The 26,653-nt window shown below is 39.9% G+C and overlaps 1 protein-coding gene across 1 annotated transcript in view; it reads left to right on the plus strand.

The window, feature by feature from the left end:
* Positions 1–1,976: 1,976 nt before the first annotated feature.
* The window catches only part of tmem63c (transmembrane protein 63C), a 32,046-nt gene continuing 7,369 nt past the window's right edge, over positions 1,977–26,653 (plus strand). Inside the window, exons 1-15 of the mRNA XM_072365732.1 lie at positions 1,977–2,061; positions 14,916–15,141; positions 17,641–17,720; positions 18,909–18,996; positions 21,266–21,303; positions 22,031–22,173; positions 23,030–23,081; positions 23,190–23,298; positions 23,785–23,858; positions 24,006–24,086; positions 24,165–24,285; positions 24,448–24,581; positions 24,706–24,828; positions 25,903–26,056; positions 26,147–26,253. Coding sequence (XP_072221833.1) covers positions 14,932–15,141; positions 17,641–17,720; positions 18,909–18,996; positions 21,266–21,303; positions 22,031–22,173; positions 23,030–23,081; positions 23,190–23,298; positions 23,785–23,858; positions 24,006–24,086; positions 24,165–24,285; positions 24,448–24,581; positions 24,706–24,828; positions 25,903–26,056; positions 26,147–26,253 — 1,514 coding nt within the window. The 5' untranslated portion in view covers positions 1,977–2,061; positions 14,916–14,931. The remainder of the gene's footprint in view (positions 2,062–14,915; positions 15,142–17,640; positions 17,721–18,908; positions 18,997–21,265; positions 21,304–22,030; positions 22,174–23,029; positions 23,082–23,189; positions 23,299–23,784; positions 23,859–24,005; positions 24,087–24,164; positions 24,286–24,447; positions 24,582–24,705; positions 24,829–25,902; positions 26,057–26,146; positions 26,254–26,653) is intronic.

Raw genomic sequence — 26,653 nt, forward strand, 5'->3', positions numbered from 1 at the left:
GGCTATTTAAATTAGACAGTCATCATAACATAAAAACATTGATATATTTAAGTGTTAGAAACATTACATTATTTTTGATAGTTGTACCACATTTTTACATGACGTTGAGGCTTTTGGGTAATTACATCTATTGCAATGCACGTGATTTTGAGAACTTGTGGTTTACATGTACGCTTAACTTGACAAAGTAACTTTTAACTTTTAGTGGGCAAGAAATATAATTTGTTTATTGTAAACACATATAATTATAAAGCAAAACACTGATTGCACATATAATGTTTAGGGAAAAAGCATTTGTTCAGTCTTCCCTTTCAAAAAGCCATGCAATAAAAAACATTCCAGTAGGTGGCAATCTATTCTCAGTTATTTACCCTCTCTTTAAGAGAAACATCAGTTTAATGGAACACAGATGAATTATGGCAGTATGAAGAAAACAAGGTGAAATCATCTTGGATGCAAAATTGCTTTCTTTTGTTTACATTTTGCCACAATGTAAATTATAAGAAAGAATTAGGCACTCAAGTAAAATACACTTAAAGTTGATTAATGCTCTGATTTCATGCTGATTACTGAACTCCTCAGGCACACCTCATTCACTCATTTGGCTTCATTGAATATGTTTGCTCAAGCCAACATGATCTTTACGCAGAACTACAGCTAAAGCTTTAATTGTGGCTTCAAAGTTTGCCACCAGCTCCGCTGACCCTGTCCCATCTGTTCAACATTGCCAGTTACGCCCTCTTCCCCACCTGTGATTGGACTGATCACATGCAAATCATATATGTATGTTTACATTACTGAAAAAAATGCAGGATAATTTTTTTTTAATAAAAGACTTAATTCCTTTCAAGTGTAGTTAAATTATTTTTTGTCTGACAATATTTTGGACGGTGCAACTGAACATATTGATATTAAACATAGTCGTAATATTATTGTTAGATTGCACATCTTTTTAAGTAAATGACTGGTTGAAGACTGCAAGCCTCCATTTTTATGCTTCATCTTCTCCGCTGTGAAGGTCAAGGTCAGAGGTATTTGATTTAATTAGTCACCCTGTCTGTATGAAAAATTACACTGCATGTAGCGTTTGTGAGGACAAACAAGTCGTGTTTCCGGGAGAAAGCTTATCGCCATAGTTTGAGTTTGGCTGAAAGAGATATGTTCCTACTTTTAAATGGTTCCCAGGATTCATCCCAGCTGACCCGAGGCCCCTGTTTTGTTTTGTTTTCTCTTCTCCTTCAGTACACTAAAGAATGATATGCAATCACAATACTGTACAGATAGCATTGACACCGGACAATCTCTTTCTTTTTTTAGCATGGTACGTCTAAGGCCTTATCCTGGATGCTTCATCCTGGTACTTATCAATTCAGATTTATCAACTTGTTGCTTTGTTTCAGGGGTTTGCCCTTTCACCAGTTTTCAGAGGAAAACCAACAATGAGCAGCTTGATTAATAAAATATAGCCATACTGGTTCTTTACTACCAGTAATTTAATTTCCAAACATGTGCTCTTTTTTTCAAACACAGGGTTGTTCCTTGCTCATGAAGTCCAATCAATTTTTAAAAAATCCTTCTTTGACTTTGAGATAATGTTTTACTCATATCTCAATCGATTAGCCAGCATACAGTTGGAGGGTGTTTAGATATGGAATATGCCATTATGTGTATGTTATATAGGTTAGAATAACATACACCGTATTTAAATTAGCCATAATACAGTGTAGCATATAGTATTATATGTGTTCTGTCATTTCAACCTCTCAAAATCCTCAGCAGGTGAACGAAATTCATTATTTGCTTACTTTATGTTTCTTAACCAGCACATTAATGGATCGTATAGGATAGCTGAACAGATTTCGTTATGTTTATGTTTATATACTTACAAATGAAAACAAAATCTATGCGTTTGTTGACACTCCCTTAGGTACCTTGAGAGCATGTTAAATTGTCAGACGGTTCCTGACTCGGTGGGAGTTTCTCTTGTTTCTTGGTGTTGAAGAAAAAGACACAACAGCATCCTCATCTTCGGCACTAAACGCCATCTGGAAACCCTCTGAGGTGAGCAATGTGGATTTTAAACTATCCGTTTCGCGATCTAAATGTGGTGTGACGGGGTTTGTTGCGCTAATTATGGCGCAATCATCTTTCTCAACTTATACCTTGAGCTGCGGGGAGGTGGGTGCAGGCTGAGATGTGTGCTGCAGCATGCGGGAGAATATTGACTCGCCAGAAATTGTTTGATTGTGGAGAAACCCACCTCTTCTCTTCAGTGTGAAGATGTGATGTGGAAACGTAGGGAACGTTCCAAAGTTGATGGTACGGTATGCTGTTGTTGTGGCTACTGAGGAGGAGCGTGTTGCTGGCAATGTGTCAGGCTGTTACACCCAAAGCAGGTGCATCATTCCTCCCCACTCTAACACCTATTGTTCCTCGTGGAGTCAGCTGGGTGGTAAAACCGCGAGTGTGCAGCATTAACTGTAATGTTGGGGTTCTAATTTATAAACATAAGAAAACATCAAGGCTTCCATTCATGCTGTGATCAGTCTACAGTCTTCCTGCCGTTGCCTGCTGTTTTTCAGTCTGGACTCACAGACACAAAGCCTTTTTACTGATTAACTGTGCAAGTAGTTTGACTTGTTGAATTATTCTTCAGCATTTTAGCTAGGTTTTAACTCAAATGACTGCCTTCTAAAATAGCATTTTAGACCAGTTTTTCTTGGTAAATTGAGGTCATAGATTACATTCAGCCTTCTTTTGCAATTAGTGTGTTTATCAGTTTCTGTCTTTTAGACCATGCAGTTCTAAAGGAAATGCAGAATAAATCAATTCACCACTGCTGCCATTTGTACCCAACTATGACAAAGGGTGAAGGCTTTTAAAAAAGCCTTGTCCTTTTTATTGGACGTTTGGCATTTTACAGTTCAGTATATTTTACAGTTCAGTATATGACCATAATGAGAGCTTGGAAAATGGGTTTTGTTGTTGACAGTTCCATGCTGTTGCAGTAAAAAGGGATATTTAGCTCATCACATCTGATGACACCAGATAACTGGCTATGATGATGGCAATTAGTGTTGTTCATTAGAGAGGAGTTCTATCCTGTTTCCACGCTCCCATTCGTGCATCTTCTATAAATAGAGATGTTGTGCTTTCAAAGAGACCATTTCAGCCAGAATCCAGCATCATTCTCAGTAGTTTGCTAAAAAAAAAGAGCAGGTTTTACAGGTTTCTCTCAAATATCCTCTAATCCATTATCACTGCAGATGTTCTAAACGAAAGAAAAAAACAGGTAAAAACGGGTACCTGCACAATATTAAAAGTCTGTATTTTATTGGAAAAGCAAGTGTTTTGACTTCATTTGATTGACTTGCTTAGTCTATCTATCTGCCTTGACCACACTATATTTCATGATTTGATGCCTGAAAAAGGCACATGAAAGAAATGTTGCTTTTTCAGCGAAGTGCTGGCTGTGTTTGTCTTACGTTACTTCTTCTAATGATTTTCATTGTGCTGACAGTTTAGAACTGGTTGCACAATGTCGCATTGTCGCCTCATAGCAAAAAGGTTCCTGGTTTGAATCTCAGCTGGGGCCTTTCCGTGTGGGGTTTCCTCTCACCATCTAAAAATATGTATGTTAGGTCAAATGATTACTCTAAATTGATGGTGTGTGGTAGCTTGTCTCGTTTGTCTCTGTGTTGGCCCTTTGATGGACTGGCCAGGGTGTACTCCACCTTTCGCCTGATGGCAACTGAGATTGGCTCCCCCACCACGACCTTGAGTTGGATTGAACAGATTTAGAAAATGAATGGATGCCAGTTTAGAATTTGATCTGACCCTTCAAAAGGAAGAGTTCACAGTAAGTTTCTCAAAAAAAGGGAACAAATGAATACTGGTCATCTTCAGGTATCACACAGGCATTAATATTTCAGGAGTCTTCAAGCTGAGATTGATGAAAAGGAGCTTTCAGTACTGCGCTGACTGGGTGTGCGTGTGCAGAGCAGAACAGCTGCAGAGAATGTTGACAGTGTTGAGAGGCATATCAAAGAAGATATTTAGTACGCTTAAGCCTGTGTCTGTTTCATGAATCTACTTCATGATTTTGCTTGTTTCTTTGGCTTTTTCAGCACCTTCAGCAGGAGAACAGCTCCAGCTGAGTAGAATGATCAAACTGTAAAAACAGTGGAGCTGATGCGTGAGGATCCTTTGTAGTTTTATGAGTTTTACTTTGGTTGCATTGCATGTTCTGCATAATTTGCTCTGTTTAACACGGCTAGAGTGAGACAGGCACTGTGTGCAGAATAATGCCATCAAAATCCAGAGTTTCGAGGAGCATTGCATCAAATAGATTGATATACCGAAAGATATCAAAGACTTAGCTAAAAACATGGACTTAAGATAGTTTGTCACATGCGTATAACAGAAGCACAAGTCCAGTTTACATTCTTGTCCTTCCTTTATTTATATGCATTAATAAAGACCCTTGGTCAACTTAGGTTTGAATTTCCACACAGAACGAATCCTCTCTTATCATAACTTATACGGTCCAACCCTGACACATGAGGTGGATATGTTAAGGTATGAGGATTACCTTCACACTTAAGCATGGGAACTGAGAGGAGCAGCCCACTCTAATTGTAGCTTTCACACACCTCTCAAACTCTCAAGCTCTCAAACACAACATAAGCATCATCCTGTGGACTTTCCCACATGTCCCCTCTGGTAGTGATGGTGCTGGCAGTGTGATATGTAGTGCAGGTATATATTTAGCTCCTGCTCATAGATAAGCATTAATTGGCTTCTAGAATATGTGTCTTTGTTTGTGCCATAATTCCACAATGATTGCCCAACGTTTGAGATGTATCTCTGTGACTCATCTCTCTTGCCACACACCTCGGGCTGCTGGGTATAAACGAAATTGTCAGAAAACACTTTTGGTGAAACCTTCTTGACAGAAAATCGAATACAAACAAAGGCTGATGATTCGACGGTTAGCTGTGAAACCTCAATTTGTACTCCAATCTGTCATTTAACCACAGCAGTTCTGTACCTCTGGCTCGGCTTTGTTCTTTTTATGTATTTTAGTGCAAAGTAGGCTCTCTGCTATTTGGGATTCAAGCTGTGAATTTTCCTGCTAGTCCACAGGGGTCCATCACAGTGATGCCGACGCTTGAGGCATTGTCACTGATGTATACAGACTCACAAAGAGCACCCTGCCATGAGTGTGCTATACATCAATGAAATAGCATCAGACAGTCACTGTCATACAGACATCGTATTACAAATACTCACTTTTATACTAATTGTACTCTGTGTATAGTGTGTGGTAGTCATATATTTCTCTTCTGTCTGTTCATTAGATGTTTTAATATGAACAAGCTTGTAGTTGGTGGTACAACAGTTTAGTTATAGCTTAAAGTTTGAGTCAATATTGACATATATATATATATATATATATATATATATATATATATAAAAATAAGATACCATGTAACTTTTCTGTGGGGAGTTTTTATGTTTTCCTTGTGTATGCAGGGGTGGATGGACTTTGTAAAGCATACCATGAGCTGTAAGACTGAATTGCTGGTATATAAAATGAATGAATGAATGCCCACACCTTAATGTTGAAGCACAGATCGTATTACTCCGTGAGGCTTGTGACTACGGTGGCCGTAACGCTCAATCCATCAAGCAGTGCAGCTTCGTAGCTTACCAAGGCCGTGCTAAAACATTTTGACAGATTTTTTAGCGCCGTGTACCACATAAAATCGGTTCTAGGTCAGAAAGCACAACCAGAATTAATTCATACATTAGGCGCACCGCATTTTAAGGCGCACTGTCGATTTTTGAGAAAATTAAAGAATTTTAAGTGCGCCTTATGGTCCGAAAAATACGGTAGTTTAATTACAACACAAAGAGCCAGAAAGAAGGTGATGCAACTACCCCTCCACCCAGAACCTTCAAGACTGATTCTGTAGTTGCTAAACTGGTCAGGTTGTGCGTGATCCAGTCTGCATGCTACACTCAAGCATCACTGATACCAGATGGGTCCTAATGAGGAATGGTCTGGTCCACACATCAGCAGCAGGACACACACTCCCCTGAGTGCCTCTGAGCATGTGCAGCCAGACAGGAAGCAGGTGTTAGGCTAGTTCAACACAGTCCGCATGTTCAGCCATCAATTCAGCTTTGATATGGCTCACTCAGCCTTCAGAATGAGGTTGGCTGGGATGCTGCAGTGAGCTCTGAAAAAACACACACCTCAGTGATCTGTGTTTCTGAGTGCTATGAGAGTGAGCTCTGAATTGTGTAAAACCCCCTCCCTTATCCTCCACTGAGCAGGTGGTGAGCAGATTGTGTTGAAACCTCCGCCCATTTTCCCCCTCAGGCTAAGTCTGGTGAGGGTTGTCTATCCAAACTTCCAAAAACCCTCCAACAAAACCACCACAGCAGAGGCCTGCGGCTTCTGTGATGGGAGAAAATAAGATACATATAACAACTCAGAATATCTACAAAGTACTAATCAGATACACTAAATAGGCATGGAGAGGTTTTTTCACATTGAAATATGCTATGAAACATTGCAATGACATTTTGTGCTGACAATGAATCATTTCTTTAGAACCAATGATGTTCCTCTCAGCCTCAGCTGCACTTCGTGCTCATTACTAATATCATGAGAGCAAAAACATCTGAAAATTGGTGTTGTCATTGTGATATGGAGTGTTTCTCTCCTTGAAAAGACAATCCAATATGCAATGAGATAAACTTTGTGCTATATCATTCAGGGAAAAAGTTTTGAACATGTTTTATGCACATATGCTTATAATTTAAATGAAAACAAGTCATTTTCATATATTTCTAACTGGTTAGCGACCTGAAAATAGACCAGAGAATCCTAAATGTTTTGGGTATTTCAATGCATTTAATTGTTCTTGTTCTTGTTTGACTTTGATATACAAGTCTGACACACATTTATCTGTGAAATATTGTCCAATTGGTTTTCTTTTACCACAACGATGGATGTGTCCCGTACTGAAAGCACTCACTTTCAATCACACTTTACGGTTGTAAACCGGTTTGCAAATTAGTTAATAGATACTGTAATTACCTTTGATGTTGCTGAGTACTCAATATGTTGGGAAAAGTCTTCAACACTCGTGTCTTTATGTTGTTCCAGTTTGTACTTGTTGTTATTGCATCCACAGACTATGCACTGGTTTCATCATGCTGTCTCACAGTGGAGTGTTCTGATTTGCTGTGCTATTGCTGCATTCTCTCCAAACGCTCCGATTTTTCCAGTTTTGTCTGACTTGTTTTTGTGTTTACTTTGCAAGCAACAATATCTTACACTTAATTTCTGCATTGACAGAAATCTTATGCTGGATGAGATTTGCAGTTAATCATTTCAACATGCTGACATTAGCATTTAGCTATTAGCATCACAGAGTCCAGCCTCACAGAGATGCTTGCATGACTGTTCTTTAGGATAACAAGAAAATGTTTTCCATCAAACATTAGACGGATACAGGTCACCAGTGGCCCACTTCACTAAACTGTAAGCTTGTTGGGCTCAGTGAGAGAAATCGCTGGAGCTCGGTAGCAAAGTGTGGTGGAAATCCATTCAGATAGAAAGTTGAGCTTTTTAAAACTCAGGCTTTTAGAATGACATGTGTGATAATTTCATATGTGTGAAATAATGTGGTCAGACACTTCAAGCCATGTGTTAAATACAACTGACTCAGAGCACTGACGAGCTGGAAAGGTCTTGTTACACCCCGTCGGCAATTTTGTTGTCAACTCCAGCTCAGCTTGAAGATTTCATTAAGCCATTACTCAGCCTCAGGTCCACGTGGATGATTGGAGGTTTTACTGGAGGCAGCAATCCATTGCCAGTGCTTTTTGGTGTGTTGTTAAAAAATTAAAGGGGTGTATACTTTACAAACTCTGTACTTACAAGGATCAGGTTTTTCGAATTCCAATAACAAGAGGGCAAACTACATGGAAGTCTCCTTTTTTATATATTGAGACAGACCCTACAGATACAGGTGAAATCCTTTTTTTTTTAAACAAAAGTAACAATAAGTGTTACTCTTCTACTGCTCTAAGAAAAAAGTTCTTGTGGAAATAATAAGTGTTATGCATAAATATTTAAATGTCAATTTAAGATTCCTTTTTTTTTTGCCAGGATTTTTGTTGCAATGGTAAATGGTAAATGGTAAATGGACTTGTACTTGTATAGCGCTTTTCTAGTCTAGCTGACCACTCAAAGCGCTTCACTACATGCCACATTCACCCCACTCACACACATTCATACAGCACATCTTAGGACATAACTACGTGCTTTCTAAGCATTCACACACATTCATACCCCCAATGATACACTGGGGGAGCAACGTGGGGTTCAGTGTCTTGCCCAAGGACGCTTCGACATGTATCCTGGGGAAGCCAGAGTCGAACCACCGACCTTCCGATTGGTGGGTGACTGCTCTTCCTCCTGAGCTACAGCCGCTGTATAACTTCCTGTTTAAAATTCCCCCCAAAGGATTCAAGGTAATCCAAATCTGGACTTCAAGTTGACTATTTCATAGCCATCCATTTCTTCTTTTTGAGACATTTGGGGAGCTCACTCATATACTGAGGGCCGTTGTCCGGTTGAATGGTCCACTTCTGGTCCAATTTTAAGAGAGAAGGGCTCATAATATGCTATATAATGAAGATAATATAATGCAAATAGTATAATTGAAATATAAAGTTAATTTATATGCATATAAATGCCGGAGTGATTAGATCCCCAGCTATATTATCTGTGTCAGTTGGTCCAGCTTTAAGGGCTTCAATTTTTTACTATTTCAGTCAAACTAAGATGTTTACTTCCATTTTAGGAGTCTAGTTTTGGTTGAACTAACACAATGATTAGTTATTTTTTTCTACTGCCACGTAAACATGTTCAGTGTCACCAAGCTACCAAGTCCCAAAGGCAGTGAGGAAACCCCAAACCATAACATACCCACCTTTGTGCTGCGTAGCTGGTATGAGGTTTCCATCCTGAGATGTCTTTGGTCTGCTTCATTCATGCCTCATGCTACAGTGCTTTTAATTTTGTTCTTCAAACTTAGTTTTTTAACACTTCTTTTTGTTACACCTCTCTCGTGCTGTAGGTTAACTTTTGGTTCAGCCTGGTTGTAGACGCATGCTCTTTTACATAAGCAGAGTTAATAGCAGATCCCGAGATTACATTTTTAGCCTCTTTGAGATCTCTATCTGCATTAAAAAATGTTCATTTCAAACAAAAACTTTGTTTTTGACGCAATTAGTTTGTAGTATACTCCCGTTGTTGATGGTTTTCTTTACAGTAAAATGATTTACTTAAGTTATCCAAATCTGACAGATTTTTAGATTTTTATATGTCACTTTGCATTTTAATAGCAACTCCAAACCCTAGATGTCTTGGGTTGAAATAAGAGAGTTTCACCTGTCTCTTCATAAGGAACTCGTAATCACTGGTAAGGAACTCATAATCACTGGTAACTAACTTTAACTTCAGATATTATATGACACTGCTTTAAAAAGGATCAAGAATTGAAATAGTCACCAATTTTCAAGCAGTTTAATTGTTTTTCTTTTCACCACATTCACCACAAATCATTTCCAGTGTAGCAGGACTTAGTCATTTGACTCTTTAGTGTGCTTAAGAAGGCTGCAAATCAGGAGTAATTGAGAGCTTTTGTGATTTGTCCTCTCTTTTATTTTTATTTTATTTTTTGGCTTGGTGATCGTCAACTGAATAAACACCAAGAATTCACCCATCAATTTTCTTTTTTAACAGCATATTTGTAAACGAGAGCTCATACATATCCAAACAGCTCAGAACCATAGCAACTCAGCAAAAATCGAGGGAGAGATTAAACCCTTCCTGTCCATGCAAGTGTTACTTGTTCTCATGCAGAGAGAACAGCTTTTTTCTTAGTGTCAGGAGAAAACTGCATGTTTAACAAGGTTGCACTCAGGACTATAAAGAAGAGAACAACAGCTCTGAAGCAATGATTCTTTTATTTATGGTGATTGCAAACTGTCCTTGGAGTTTGTCTTTTATTTCACAGAGACTTGTAGTTGATTAGGTGCCGAGGTTCTTAAGTCAACAGAAGTTCAGGTTTTATTTATGGCTCATTTCTCAGGTAAAACAGGGCCATCGCTCTCTCATTCCCTCAGGCAGGTGATGTATCTTGATCCAACTGAGTGTGTGACAAAAGGAGGGTAGACTTTATTAGAACTTCCCCCAAATGCTTTATAATATGCATTAGGCTGTGCTGCAACTGAAAATTTTAATGTACCAAAGCAAATAGCGGATGCCAACACTGTTACAGAAAGAACGTCCCTTATATGTTCTGGCCTGCTGCCATAAATAGTAACTCTTGTGTCTTTGTAGTGAAACATGGAGCTTGTATATGAACATTACATCAGAACTGTATCTGAAATGGTCAGAGCTTCCTCTAAACTTTAGAGAAATTCAGCTTCAGAGCAGGAAAGATTTAGTGATTCAGGTTTGCGGTCATTTATTTATAGCCTTTCTTTACCTGTCAGGCTGTAACTAATAAGGATTTACATTAGGTTTACTGATTGTCTTTGTAATAAAAGTTCTACTAGTTTTGTAAAAATGATGGATAAGTGTGTTATTATTCAGGGTTTTCACTTAGTCTTGTTAGCATGGTTTAGTAGATGATAATGTGAGCATGTTTGTTGTTTTGTTGATCTTTGATCTGATCTGAAATATTTCAGATAGACTTAAGATTTTGTACAGACAGTAATGGTCCACACAGGTTGTACTGTACCAGCTTCAGAAACCTTTTGACTTTACAGTTAGCTGTTATGAGGATTGTGAGGTTATTCTTCCTGCAGGTGTGCTCTTTGGACTTGCCTCCTCTCCTTCCCTCAGATAAACTGGTGATTCTAGACGGGGCGTAAGTGCGGAGGTGTCTGATTCTCTGTGATGGCCTGTGATGGTGAGCTGTTCAAAGTGTACCCCGCTTCTCACTCAGTGATTCATACATTCAAGTGCCTATTAATATTAATTCCACTTGCTTTGGTGATCCTCGTCAGGTCAAAATGAAATAAGTCCAGATATTTCTAGTTTGTTGTTTACTGCTAATTGGGGTTTCTGCAATGTCACCGTGAGCTTGTTTCTCTGCTGACATTAACAGTTCACTTCTCTTTCTTTCACTTTCCATTTCAAGGCTAAATGTGTAGCTGGGACAGTGCCAGAACAATGCAGCTTTGAAACAGTCCACAGTACAGTGACAGCAACAACACCATAAAATATTTTTGGAGAGGGATTATAGATATCTGGATTCAGTCTGGGTTTATTGGCAGCCATTGATCTTCTGACAGAGTGTCATTAATTGTTTAGTCGGTACCGCCTCAGTGATTATATCCTCTCTGTCACGCACAAAAAAAGATTACTTCTCCTTAGAAATAAATTTTTTAATTTGATAAGGACTTGAGTATGTTTAAGGACTTGAGTATGTTTAAGTATCCCTATAAGAAAGACAAGCCCCCTTAAACTGACTACGTAAACAGGTTTAGGTCCCCACAAGGAGAGTAATACCTGCCCCTACACACAGATACCTCAGCTGTTTTTTTTTCTGGTGCAATGAACAGATTAGCTGACATGAGCTTGCTTTTTCCAGCTTGCTCTTTTTTCTGCTTCTCTGACTCAAATTCAAGTGCATCTCATCACCAGCTCTTTTCTCATGTACCAACTTCAGCATCTGTGATCCTAATTGTGTAAACTGAGCACAGAGGAGCGATTTCACTCATTCTGCAAGCAGGAGGCACAACACCGCCTCACAAGCCAAACATCAGTTTGTAATCTGCTGCGTTGGCTTGGAAGCCTTCTACGGAGGAGGAGAGAAATGAGCTGAGGGAAAGGATTAGAGAGACACCACATTTACAGAGTTGAATAAGATAGAGGATAAATTGATACCTTGGGATCAGGATGGGCTTGTTTTAAGTGTTTATACATGAGGGATAAGACAGGAAGAGAATCTCAGCAATAAACTGCTGAGTCATGCTGTGACGTTTGCCCAGATTTTGTGTGAAACCACACCGCAGTCAGCCTGTATCCCGCAGCATCCTGCCTGGTTCTAGAGGTGGAGAAGAAGAGTTTTTCTGTCAACATCAGCTGACGGTACTGTACGAAGTAAGTGACTCGCCTGGTGCAGAAACAAGAAAAGCTCAGTGCGCTAAAAAAGGTCCTCTGGATGTCAGACTGTATTAGTTAGTGTGTTATTTGTGTGTTTCCATTCAATTTAGCTTGTGTTGCTTCATATCACAGTTCACACAGATGCTCTGTACTTTGTTTGCTACCTTCAGCTACAGGGATTTCAAAACTGGCACAGAAAAGTTCACTTTCCAGCAGCTTTTTAAACAAGGCTGAAGCTCTCTGAGCAGCTCTGCCATGGTGTTATCACACGCACTGCATTCTAGAATTCTTTCATTAACTTTTGGCTTTGTTGCTCATACAACTTCAAAGAGTTTGAATGAGAATTTGTTCCCAAAAGAAAACTGTTGCTACAAATTGAGTCGTTCAAATATGCATACTTCAGTGAGTTAAATGTTTGATTCCTTTGCAAACGTTTGTTTTGTCATTTTGGTGGCCGACTGAAGTAAGAAAGAAAGATGTTTTCTCCTTGTGCTGAAGCCTTATGGGGTATTCATCCATTTTTAGCCATAATTTAATCCTCTTGTACGTATCGATGGCTTGAATTCATTATTGACAAAGGGAAAAAGTAATCTATGGCTCTGTGGAAACAGCTTTGCAGAGTAGCAGAGTGTGTGTATGTTATGGATTTGCTTTGTGATCCTCCCTCAGGGGATCTCCTCCCTGTCAAATCCACAGGGAGGTTCAGGGACAGTTCCTGTTCCTGACTGTATCTGAATATTGACTGCAAACTATACAGTTTCAAGACAGGAGCTAAGAGGGACCACAGCAGTGCAGAAGGAGCTGGTAAAAGATTACTGGGTGGTATTTTTGTACTTCTGCTCCTCACCAGACCTCTGTGAGTGTGATGTACAGCAGGCCAGCAGCACCGCAATTGATCAGCCCGCCTCCTGCACGAGACATCCTGTTGTGGCTTCTGTTGCACAACAGGCGCCGTTTGGTAAATGTTTCATAAAACTGTGATGGAGCCTCTCGGGAAGTGACATCATTGGCGCAGTGATAAATCACGCCGCGATTTGGTTCAGTAATGTGTGCCAATTTGGAGGCCTTTAGCTTCCTTCATCTCATTCTGGTAACTCACAGCTCTTGGGAGAACTGGACTGTAATACGGTTTTGGCTGTCATTCACTACACACAGAGTATTTGCCACAAAGCCTGTTGTACTGTCACAGTAACATAATTTCTGATATTGTGGGATTTAGATATATGCATGAAATATGATCTGATCTGCCTGACGACTATTAGTCAAGGGAATTTGCAGTATTGATGCAGAGCTTTGTCAGCATCGTTGCTGCTCCATTTCCTCTGTTTACTCACTGAGGAGCATACACAAGCCGAGCAGCTGGGAGTCGGAACTGTATTGATTCAAAGTGAGATTAGTGTGTGCTGCTGGAGGACAGATGGTTCAGGACTCTATTCTATAGTTATGGTAATATGAGTTATCATGTCCTATGCAACAGACAGTGGCTAGTACACAGAGTCATTTGAATTTGGTGCTCAAACATCTATTTAGACAACAAAAAAACAAAACAACTCTCATCTTTATGTTTATGTGGATAAAATCATGTGTGCCATTATTCAATGCCATGCCTATGAAACAGAAGGGGAGAGCAGGGCTCAGATACTTTGTGATCTAATCAGTGACACTAATCCTGAAACTAAACTTGAAAGTGCAATGATTGTTTAGATCTCCTGTGTTGCCATATTGATGAGTGCAAAGCTTTATGTAATGTAATGTTTACAACTTTGTGCCCCATGAAAATATTTTGTTTCTCTTTATGGATTTACAAAAAAAGAACAAAGATAAGTTAAATGTATTTTCTTTCCCACATGACCCTGTATATTCCAAATTTAAAAAATCGTCTTAAGTTGATGCACAATAGCAAGCAATATCAACAGACCTTCAACTCAGACGTATCTACTTTAAAGACAAAATGGGGATGTTTGTGTAAACAGTAACCTGACACGTAGTAATCCTGGTCCCTCTTAAACTAATAAACCGAGTCTCGTCTTTCACAATGCAGTGTGTGTTCCTTTTCCCCTCTGTGAAATAGGGTTTTTAGAGTCTCTGGCTTTTTAAAGAGTCCCCAGCATACCTTGTTATTCAATCAGTTGTTAATGTCAATGCAGCATTTCTACTTTTTATTTGTTAAATAAAGCAGCCAACGTCGATCAGCTGCTGCTAATGGACCATGATGCTCTTTAGACTGTTCCTTCCAAATGCTAACTGGATTTGAAATGAGTGCCACTTGCCCATTTTTAAAAATTAGTCATGGTGAGCAAATCCCCATTTTCACCACTTATTGCAAACTCCACATCCTTATTCACTGTTTCTATGAAAGTGCACAAGCATTGTAGCTAATTCTGTGGTTCCGTAAATACAAGCTTGTGAAGGCTATTAACAAGCAGCAGAAACTTTTAAGTATATCAAGTGAGGCCATGTGACTTTTAAGAAAAGAAGTTATTCATTATCTCTCTTAGAAAAATTAACATGTTGATTGATAAGCTGTTAAATGTGTGTTCATATTTAAAGGTTTTCATGCTGCTTCTTTACTTGTAACACAATTTGATTCTTGTTGGTTAGCGAACAATCTGTGCACATCACTGAAACAGTACCCTGACTATGACTCTAAGTTTTAAAACTGGCATCAGGCGACAGTCTTAGCTAAAGAGTACATGTGTGTCTTTTCCCTCAGATATGGTCCAGTGCTGATGGCGCAGTCAGAGCTGTTTGAGACGAGGGCGTCCCCCATGGAGGCGCATCCTGTGGAGCTGGATGTCCTGGGCTTCATGGAGCCATTTGCGGAGGAAAACGGCACAGCAGAGCGATGCTTCCGCTCACACTCCCGCAGCAGCGTCCTCCAGGGCCTGCCATTTGGTGGGGTGCCCACGGTCCTGGCCATCAATGTGGTGCTTTGGATGGTACAGACTGACACTCACTAAACACACAGTTTACATAATCAAATCTGGAGTTGTAGTGATGAGCTCATTTATTTTCAAACGTTAATATGAAACTCGTGAATCTTTTGACGTTTCAAAGTTGTCCCTTTTACTAAAATAATGTTTGAGTCATTCCCCACTCCTAACCCTAAGGCCCCCCTGCCCTGAATGTTTGACATGTTTTTCTGCTCAGTTTTAATGAATCGGTCATTAGTAGATTTCCATAGAGTTTGATGAGGTTCAAAGTGCTGGATTCAATACTTAAATGTCCAAAATTGTATTAAGTTTATTACCATAGAAGACTGAAAGATAAGAAAACCTTCACATTTAGTCTGCTTGCCAACTAGCCCTGACTCTGCTTATCTCTTTTTGTGTTCCCTGCCAGCTGGCTGATCTGAAGTCCTCAGTGTCATTCAGCTGCTTGCCAGTTAGTCCCTCTTCCATGGACTCAAACTCTGACTGTCTTAGTCTCCTTCTGCTGATAGTAGCCATTGTTATATTTTACAGCCTCAGTGGGCTTCGTACATGAACCAGTCCTCCCCTGCTTGGGGTTCTGGTATTAGTGGTACTCCAGCTCACAGCGGCCCTCCCATTAAGAACTATTGCCAGCTGCAGGAGCAGAGTTGGGGTCTCATTGGTGAGGCAGCTGAATGACATTAGGAAGCAACACAGCGGTGACCAGCCTGCTCGTTGGTTGATAGACGGGACAGTGTTTGCAGTTACTGAACATTCAAAATAAAATATTTACATGTAGCAGCTTAAAATAAAACTAAATATGGCTAATTACTGAAAATGATTCTAAGGAATTATTTAAAAAATGGCTTAGTCAGCTGTGATAGTTCCCATTTGTAAACAGCTCAATTTGGAAGGTTGTAGGTTGAAGAGTTTTAGTTGACAACTTTTCTGAATATACCCAAAGCTGCCATCACCTTTTTGAGCCTTAACAAGGAGCCCTAATACAAACAGACAACCAGAGGTGATATATGATCAGAGGCTTATTTTTGTGAAAGTGTAGCAGGCTAACTAACAGATGTCATGTCTCAAAATCTTCTGTTGTTGACGAGTAGAAGTGCAGTTTCACAAGGGGATACATGTCAATAATTTTGAATGATGATCTTCCCTCACATTGTGCTATGATTAAACGATAATTGAAAGAACAATGTTTTTATCTTTAAGTCAAACATGTCTTTACAATTCTATAAAGAAAACTCAAAGGTGGAGCGACAGTCTCCTCAAAGAGAGTCAGTTAGCCCACATTTTAAAGTAATGTGGGCTAAATTGTAATCTCATGCAAAACACAGTGGGGCTTTTTGTCTCCTGCTTATCTGGGCTTCTGGATCATAATTATATACAAGAAGACACACAGACTCAAATGCAAACATATTTGATTCATCTACTAGATGCTTTCGGTTATATAGTAAGGATATATAGTGTGTTCACTATTTCCAAACATGGATACGGTGGGTTTCCAGTGTCCCAGATAATAATAGGCTTCTACTTTCAGTTGTCAGCCAGCTCAGTTCCACTGTCAGGCCTTGTCAGACTTGATGTCTACACTGATATCACTCTCGATCAGCCACCTCCATGTTTTAATTGACTCATTTTATCACTACCGGGTTGTCAAGCCAACACAGAGGATTTGAGCACCATCTCCTAATGACAAGCATGAGTCAAAGCGTGCTTCCCCCCAGGTGACGGGAGCACGCCTACACATCAATTCCATCATCATACAGAATAAATCATGTGGGGAGCACAGCAATGCTTCAAGACAGGAAAATGTTTTAAAAAACAACAGGGCAACCACGTGCAACAAGAAGGCAAATGTTAACTTATGTTTCACCCACAGGCCTCAGTGCAGTTGTGTTTGCATGGTTTAAAGGAAGAATCATTCAACATTTGTATGAGTTTTCTTCCATTAACACAGCTTTCATGCCCACCCATTAAACCAACTCAAATGAGCTAATGATTTAATGCTGCCATTAAAATCAAATACTCATCAGCCCTCTTTCACGTTCATCAACATTCACCATTCACCCTCCAGTTGCATCCTTTTAGATGGATTGTTCAGCTTGTATTCACTGTTGCACTATAATAAATGATTGAACAGGCTCTCTTTTCTTTCTTGATCCTCATTGTGATGTTCATCTGTCCTCCATTTGCAGCTAAATAGAGGCTGTTCAGATTTATTTTTGCAGTTGACCACACTGATTTGACATTACTGCACAGCATGTGTTCATGCTGACCTGTCTCTGATAGTTTCCAAGACAACCACTTTAGACCTGCAAAAGAAAAGGGAAGGCTCATAGTTGCTGCTGAATTTTTTTTAATCTATTGTTTAAAGATTACTTCTGAGAATTCAGAGACGAGTCTCAGCTTTATAATCATGCAGTTTGGAAAGCATGATCAGGACAGGGAGTGTGTTTGATCAGGTAAATTAGATTCTCAGACGCTCTGAAATCCTGTTTTTGCTCTGTGTTACAGTTTTTATTGCTCATCTTTTCTTGCCTGAGGAAGGCTGCATGGGACTACGGCCGCCTGGCTCTGCTGATGGAGAATGACAGGTAAATCCCTCACTCGCTGTCCTACTCAAAAACATCTGACGTACTCACCAGTCTGTGAGACATTTCAGCATTTAAGATGGAGTAATAACTATCTGTGAAGTGAGTCCTGTGATGCTGCAGCTCCCTCTGCTGGGTGGAAATGAGGCTGCTACAGGCTCGACTTTACACTTTTGTAATGTCAGTTATGGTTTTCACTTGAAATAACCCAAGTTATGCTGTGTTCATTTTCTCTATATCTTTAATGTTTTAACACAGGATAGATTAAATAACCTTGTGAATGTGGGTTGTTTTTTTTTTCTTTTGTATGTACAGAGTAAAATTCTCAAAAGTTTCCCAAACTTGTCCAGTTATAACATAAGTTTTTGTTTATTATTAATGAATCTCATAAAAGAGAGACCAAAACCAACACATTTGTCCATCATTTGATACTTTTGTCTGTGTCCTTTTTACTGTAGCTTCAAGTCATTTTGTGTCTAATGATTAGATCTGCAAAAATAGTTCCCAAAAAGGTTATTCAATTTCCAAAAACAGCTGGAGTCTGTCACAAGTAAATAGGAATGTGTTGGAGACTTTTGGCAGCTGTACTAAACACAATAACATGCTGTTAAACAAGACTTGTGTTATTTTAGCATAATCCATTTCTGTTTGAATTATTAAGAAAAAGTTAGATACAACCACAATTAGGCTTTTAATATTAAATTGTTATCAGAAATAGAAAAAATAAAAGAAACATTTATAGTATTAAAGGTTCTTGCTGACAATTCAGTAAAATGAATAAGTTTAGGGTTAGAAAATGAGTCCACGCAACAGTTCGCATGACTCCTCGGTGGTTTTCTTCTGCTCGACCTGTCTCTGCGGAGTGTAGGCGCGATTAGTTCCACCTGACCGATGGCGGCTGCACAACTCTTGAGGGCGAGCAGCAGCTGTGCGTTTTGCCAAGCGGTCCTCTCACATAGTAATTGAATTAAGCTGCTTAATTTGACGTGGTGCTGAACTGTCAGTCGAGAAACCCACAGAGAAATATCCACAAACTCGATCACCGCTCTGGCTTTATCAGATTGGACTTTATGTATTTATTGTCCTCTGGGTAAAATAGATTGATTTCAGACAGGTACTATTAGGCTGTTGTGTACTGATAAAACCATGTTGGCAGGCAATTTATATGTTTGTATCATCTCCTCACATTAGTCTCACATCCCTGTTTTATGGAGAACCAAGTGAAAAGGAGAAGTCTCCTTCAGAATCCAGCCCATCGGACTCTGAGACCAAGGACATGGTGAGTTCCTACTTTCAGCACCAACAAAGCTCTTAATAGCATTCTGACATTCGTAATCATGTGCAAGTGAACCCAGAAGGAATTTCTTTTTTCACACAACCAAGTTTATAACAAAATGTCCTGTATTCTTTTTAATAGGACAGTCCTGAGATGTTATTTTAATAGCTATGAGATGATCCAAAGGACATCATTAAAGAGGACATTTGTCATGGGGATGAATTACATTAGCGTTTAGCCAGAATTCACCATTCTGACAGCAGACAAATTGGTTTGTCACAGAAGGAAAAGCACAGATCACAGATGGGAAAGTTTAGATCTATTTCCTTGAGAAAACTAAAGGTTTGTTGTATTGTGCAGTCTTTGTCACCATGGTCACCGATTAGAACGCTCTTTAGAACTGAGACATTATCATTAAATTTAGCCTCACTTGTGCTTTTCCTGCTGTGACAAACCAAATTGTCTGCTGTGTAAAACGTCTGTTATGGCATCTTGTTACACACTCAGGATACCGAGAAATTATATTGTACTGTGTTCTTCCTGCACTACTTTCTTATCCGCTTCAAGGATATGTTTGTTTGCATGGACCGCTGTCATAATGCATACAGAATGGGGTGTGGTGTTGTCTTGCTGAAATAAATGGAGGTTGTTGCCACACAATGAATCGTGCCCACATAGAACTGCAAGCTGCACTTTTGAACTGTGCACTGAAAGTAGGATGGTCCCTCTGCTCTTTAGGCTGGAGTAAACTGTGTCCAAGATTTACAAAAAAGAAAATCCGATTTGACTGGACTCACCTCGAGATGGTTTCTGTTTCACCTCAGTTCATTTCAGGCCTGAAGAAGTCAGCAGCTTCTGAGGGCCTTTTTATGTGTTTCTTTTTTCTTTGCTTGGCACAGTTTTAACTTGAATTTGTGGATGCATTCAAAAATGTTCCTGAGCCCATGTAGTGATTTCCACTGGTGAATAGTTTTCATTGCAGTGTTTACTGAGCTTCTGTAAATCATACACATTGACCCCTTTTTTAACACAGATTTTTTTATATCAGAATTTTTTAATATTTTTATATACTGTAAATAATTAAATCTACTTAATAATTGTATAATTTATTTTGAGAACATGTTTCCGTCATCAAACTGAAAATAAGATTTAGAAATATTTCTCGGTTTAACATTTGATATTTTGGCTTTGTTCTATCAAATCATGGATTCTGTTTTCATTCACATTTCATTTCACCACGGTCCACGTCCCACCTTATTTGTAAACAATGTTGTACAATGATGTCACACCTCCATCATTTATTGCTCATTTGACTCTCTTTCTGTTGTTTTAAAGGCCAATTATACAAATTGAGTTTAGCAAAAGACCTTCCCACTCAGCCTCTCTTTACACTCAGCATCTCCTCTGGTTTCTCATCAGTGCGCTTGTCGTGAAGTGTTGCAGTCACAACAAATTAAATTGTTAATGGACATCCACACAACCTCTAATGATGAATTTGTGTTACTCAGACCCCAGTAGACTGTTAAGGATGTGGAAAAATAACACTTACTTCATGCTAGTGGTCATGGTAGTAAAACACGCAATAAATGTTGTTGCTTTTGCAGTGTTCCACCGGGCCACTAGAGATGCCTTCAGTCAATACAACTATAATTAGGTTAAAGAGGCATAGTGTTTGAGGAGGAGACTGCTGGATTCCAGCTATGTGCACTGTGCTAAATATTTTTAAGAAATACTATCATTACCCATACTTTATTTACAGTAAGTATATACCAATGTGTGACTGTTAATTTGCCAGTTATATATTTTTATAGATATATACTGTATATATATATATATATATATAGCCAGTTATGTATTTGTTATATAAAAGCATGTGCTGAATTTTTATGATAAAGGCCAGTTGTCTACAACGGCGCTGCCTCAAATGTTGTAAGAGGAAAGTTTGGATCATGACTCAGCTGGACTGTCTGTGACTTCCTGACACCTGTGTGATAGACTGAGGTCACTCCCTGCATGTTTATAACAGTGTAAGTCAAAGAGTCAGACAGGAGTCATCGCCTTGTGCCCACACAGAGCTGAGGCTGCAGTAAACTGATTACAGCTCCAGGCTAGACCTATTAAATCTCCATCTCTGTGTCACTACAGACCTTATTTCTATGCAAATGGGATGCACACAAGTAGCCAGATGTGGTGTGTACACACTTTCACACATGTGTCGTATTTCTTTAATAACCAACACATCAGCTGTTTTATGATTCTCCTCTCATTCCAGGGCTTCTGCTCGTGGCTTTCATCTCTTTACCATATGAAGTAAGTTAACTCGAAGCAGTTTCCCTTGTAATAATTTTATCCCTCTCTCATCTCAGCCTCCACCATTTCTCTGTGTTCAAAGCTGATGTCACCATCTAATGTAAAGTCTCATGTTATATCTCATTTAGCAGCAAAAGCAAACCAGTCTGGGCTCATGTGACCGCTGGTGCTGTGGTTTCCAGTTGAATATTTGCACTTGCTCAAGTCTGACTCCACACAGTCGATTTGGACCTGTTAAAAAGCAGTTTTAACCGTATCCATGGTTTCCATACTATTATGGTGGAGGTTGGGTGTATCTGTTTTTAGCTCCCATGCCAGTGGCTCACCCTGGGATCCCTTGGAAAGTGCAAACCCACCCTGTGAGTTCACAATGTGTGGGCTGCCATGAGACCAACATGCACTTCTTGTCTTCTTTTTTTTTTCTATTTTATGAAACTGGGTTTTCTGAACCTCCTGCCTAGTAACCGCAGCTTCTCACTCCAAAGTAGAGGTGCCAGTGTTTTAATCACGATGAGGTAGAAACTGTAGGTACTGCAGATTTATTTGTGTTAGAATGTTAAGTTAAAATGTCACTGCTCGAAATATCAGCGCATCTGCATGTGGAAAATGTCATCTTTGCCACTTCATGAACAATTTAAATCATTCTCTTTTTGTCTTGATGTTTTGAATATTTTAAATGCCAGGCATTTGGGTTTTCTGAAAGTTTCTTCACTGTCTGTGTGTGCAGGGATGAGGAGATCCGTAGCAAATGTGGCATTGATGCTGTCACATACCTGTCCTTCCAGCGCCACATCATCCTGCTCATGACAGTGGTTTGCCTGCTGTCTTTGGCTGTAATCCTGCCAGTCAACTTTTCTGGGAACCTCCTGGGTATTTTGGTCTTCACATAATGGTCTAGCTAGCCGCCCGTTTGAAAAGTCAAAGGATATCTTTAACCAAAGAAAACTAGGTCCTCTAAAGGAGAGAGGACAGGCCACACAGACACAATTACACATATGTGCACCAACAAATTTATTTGCTAAATGCACAGAAACTTTAAGCAACTTATGGTAAAGCCAAGTTTAAACGGAAAAACCAGTGTCTCATAGAACTGAAATCTAGTCATTTTAACTTAAAAGAAAAAGACACACAGAGGGAGTTGCCTGCATGCCAGTGAAAGGACAGCAGGCTCTTCCCCAAGTCAGGCTGCAGGAATAGAAAGAGCTTAATTTCCTCTCAACATAAACATGTAGGTGTTGGGTGGGTTGGTGCACATAACCAGCTGTTAAATAGCAGCAGAAATGCCTTTTGGCAGTTGTGTGCTTATTTTGTAGGAAGTGTTGAGAAAGCCGTTCCACAACAGGATGAAGGCAGGAGCCTTTATGGGGTCTGTGAGGGGTTGGGCAGTCCACAGAAACTTTTTTTATTATGGCTGGTTGTCATCATATGGACCAGTGTGTCACCCCTCATTAAACAAACCAACGCAGGCTGCCATGCCAACAGCAAACAAAGGGTCCCTGAATTAAAATTGCACATTTAGGCATGAATATGATGTGTTATTTTTGTGTAAAACTTATTTAAATATTTCTGTATAACTATATAAACTCTATGGAGAACGTTTTCTCTGAATAGTGACATTGCTTCACATGGGCCTCACCCTGTAGACAAAAGTAGAAAGGTTTTCCTTTAAAACATTACAGTGAAATTAAAGTGTCTCACTCTCTGTCATGTGTCATTATTTCTACAGGAGACAGTCCTGAAGACTTAGGAAGAACGACACTGGCAAATGTTAATGCAAAGTAAGTGTAACTCTCCAAGCATGACATCAAATCTCATGAAACAACCCAGAACCATGAAAAAAAAACTAGGCTTTCTGTAATTGTTGTATTTGTTTATGTGTCTCAAAGGGACAGCTTTCTCTGGCTGCACAGCATCTTTGCTCTGGTTTACTTCATCATAACATTGCTGTGTATGGCTCACCACTCGTTACGGCTGGAATACAGAGAAGATGAGAAGGTCTGTCAACAACACATTGCATTCTTATACCTCAGCTTTGATGATCGCATCAATGTGATTTCTCTGTTTCAGTCATAAGTAAAAAAATAATTTTTTTTAGTAAGAATCCTATAAATCAAAGATTTTCATGTTGAAAAAGAGTTTTTAATTCATCAGCTTAGTTGGCGTGTTTGAATTTGTTTATTAGTGCCTAACAGTAGTATGTACTGTACATCTGAGGCTTATGGTTAGGTTAGTGTTACAGGTATTTGTTCAGAAGCTAAAGACCTGGACAAAGATAGATTTAGTTTTTATAGTGGCTTTGAATGAGTAATAAATAGATTGCCACAGTGGTTTCACTTCATCGCAGGGAGAATATCATGAACTGATCCATGACCTTACTCTGACATGGACCAATATTTCAACCTTAATCTCTCTGCGACATATATTCATTTGGACCAGAAGTGTCAAACTGACAGTAACATAGCAAATCACTGTGTGTTACAGGTAGCCCGGACACTGATGATTACCTCCTTACCAAGAGAGATCTCTGACCCAGGACTCATCACCAAACACTTTCAGTACACATCTTTTCTTCTCTAGTTTATTGTTAAGTCAAGTCGCATCCTCTCCTTATGTTCGATTATCAGAGAGCTCAGATATTCATGTTGTACATCCACAAGCTCGGCAGAATCGGGATTATTGACCTCTCATTCTCCACCCACCAGTGAGGCCTACCCCAGCTGCACCGTCACCGACATCCGCTTCTGCTTTGACGTTCACAAGCTGATGAAGCTGGACCTGGAGAGGTACAGGGAACATTCACTGATTAGAGTAACTGTGTAAGTGAAATTTAGGCACTTTTCTGAGGATGCTGTGTTTTTCAGACGCAAGGCCATGAAAGGCAGGCTATATTTTGCTACAAAGGCCCAAAAGGAGGGGAGGATCATGATAAAGACCCATCCATGTGCTCAGATGTTCTGTTGCGACATATGTGGCTTTGAAAAGGTGAGTTTTATCAGCGCTGCAGTTTAATGTAGTCGCACTGCACAGCAACGGTATTACCACTGGATGGCACTGTAATCCAAAAGTGTAGCAACAGCAGACTTGCCAGTGCAAATGTGGTGAAACCTACAGTAAAAGAAGTGTGCTCTAACTTTCTAACTTCAGGTGGATGCAGAGCAGTACTACAGTGAGCTAGAGGAGAAGCGAACAGATGAGTTTAATGCAGAGAAAAACCGAATCTCTTTGAAGAGGCTGGGCATCGCTTTTGTGACTTTCCGAGATGAGAGGATGACGGCTGTGTGAGTAAACCGCAGCATGACATCATCTCTTGTCACATAAACACCCTCATACCAGGGAGAGACCACAACATTTACATTGCCGTGTGTGGATGCATGAGTTCCTGCATCTTGTTTTCTTTTTCAGTATCGTGAAGGACTACAGTCGTGTGTTCTGTCGTCGCAGACCCCAGCAGTCCAGCATCACAACTGTGGTGCAGTCTCACAAATGGGGCGTCAGCTACGCACCTGCTCCCAGTGACCTCATCTGGTGAGCACCTGCAGCTAAATTGGATTGCAGTTTTTTGGAGTTTTTTGACACTCTGTAGAGCACATGGCCTCCAAAGTTCTTCCTTGATGTTCCCTCAAAGTTAAAAAGTTTTCCGCACTGGCAACAACATACTTCATCTTATTCTAGCCAATAAGGAGAGATCTCGTAATCTTTTATCATGTGTATGGCCATAGTAAGCTGTAATCTGTGCACAAGCACCCCCACCTCCAGTAAACAGGCTCACATTCACACCCAGAACTCAACATATATGTTAACCAAACCTACATGTACTCTGACCGTGGGAGGAAACCAGAGCACCCAAAGGAAACCTATGCAGACACAGATTTTGAGAGAAGTATCTAATTTTGAACGACTTGTGTACCATTTAGACACATTGCCCTGTAATTAAGCCTGAATTTTTTGGTATCTTTGGAAGTTTCTGTATCGTGACAGGACTTCAGACCCAACCTCTACTGTGTTTGGTAATGTTTGTCTCTGCATAATTAGCTTTTAATGATGGACCTTAAGAGTGTATTTATCTAGAAAAAAGATGTGCAACATGCAAATGATGGGCAAGTCAACAGTCAGTTTCTGCTATTCCTATTCCTATCTTTAAACACGAGACATTTAACTTGGATCAGCGTGTTATTGCTTGTGTGGAACAGATATTTACTATCTATGATTTGATTAGCCACAGTTCATGTTTTTTATCTTGGAAAGCAGAATTAGGGAGATTATGCAACAAGTGAGCGATGCACATGTATGGGAAATCAAGCAAAGAGATGATGAAGCGCACTGTTTGGGCTGTGTGTGTTCCTGCCTCTATATGAATGTGTTTTTGCATGAACTAGTCTACTGGAGCAGGTTTTAAGGTTAAGCAGGAACTTTTGTCTCTTCATTAGAAGTGAGTGCTGAAGTGTGCTGTTTCCAACCTGCTCTTCAGTTCAGTGCAGTTGAAACACGCTCCTCTCTCAGTCTGAGCGGGCTATTTCAGGCGTATGTCAACAGTGGAGAGCAGAGTGTTAACTTTCCTGTCCATTGCAAACTGAGGCTCATTATTTTTCCCTTCACCAGGGAAAACCTGTCAGTGTGTGGATCTCGCTGGTGGCTCCGCTGTGTCCTCCTCAACATTCTCCTCTTCTTGCTGCTCTTCTTCCTCACCACTCCCGCCATCATTGTCAACACCATGGACAAGTTCAACGTCACAAGGCCTGTGGACAGTTTGAGGGTTAGAGTTTCAGAACAATTGTAATTATATCAATGCTTCATTTTGACCCTCATTGACTTCCTTTAGTAACCATTTTGCTGTTGAATGCAGAGCCCTATTATTACCCAGTTCTTTCCGACCCTCCTGCTGTGGGCGTTTTCAGTGCTCCTGCCCTTCATCGTCTACTACTCCGCCTTCTTTGAGTCCCATTGGACCAGGTACTCACCAGACATCGACTACACCTTTCCTCTGTCTCCTGAAATGGAAAAGCTGGTCCTTCACTTTGTCAAATAGACCCTTCATTTTTAGCTGCTTGTCTTCGTCCCAACTGTCAGTACTTTTATTTAATTATTTTTTCACCTCATTTCTTGTTATTTTTTTTCTTATTTCACCCGCTTGCTCTTCTTACAGTCTCTCCCTCCTTCTCCCTGTCACTCTCCCCGCACTGTTATTCTGGGCAGGTTGTCATAGAGATCTCCATGTGAGGATAATGAGATGCACAGTAGTCACCATGCACTGTTGCTCTGTGCATGGTGACTAGCAGGAGGAGGAGCGGAACAACTGTGCATAAAGAGAAAACCTCACGCTGCACCTATAAGCACTCTTTCTTTACATAAC

Source organism: Leuresthes tenuis, unplaced genomic scaffold, assembly GCF_036924035.1.
Source record: "Leuresthes tenuis unplaced genomic scaffold, fLeuTen1.0.hap1 SCAF_15, whole genome shotgun sequence".
In the NCBI taxonomy this organism is placed as follows: domain Eukaryota; kingdom Metazoa; phylum Chordata; class Actinopteri; order Atheriniformes; family Atherinopsidae; genus Leuresthes; species Leuresthes tenuis.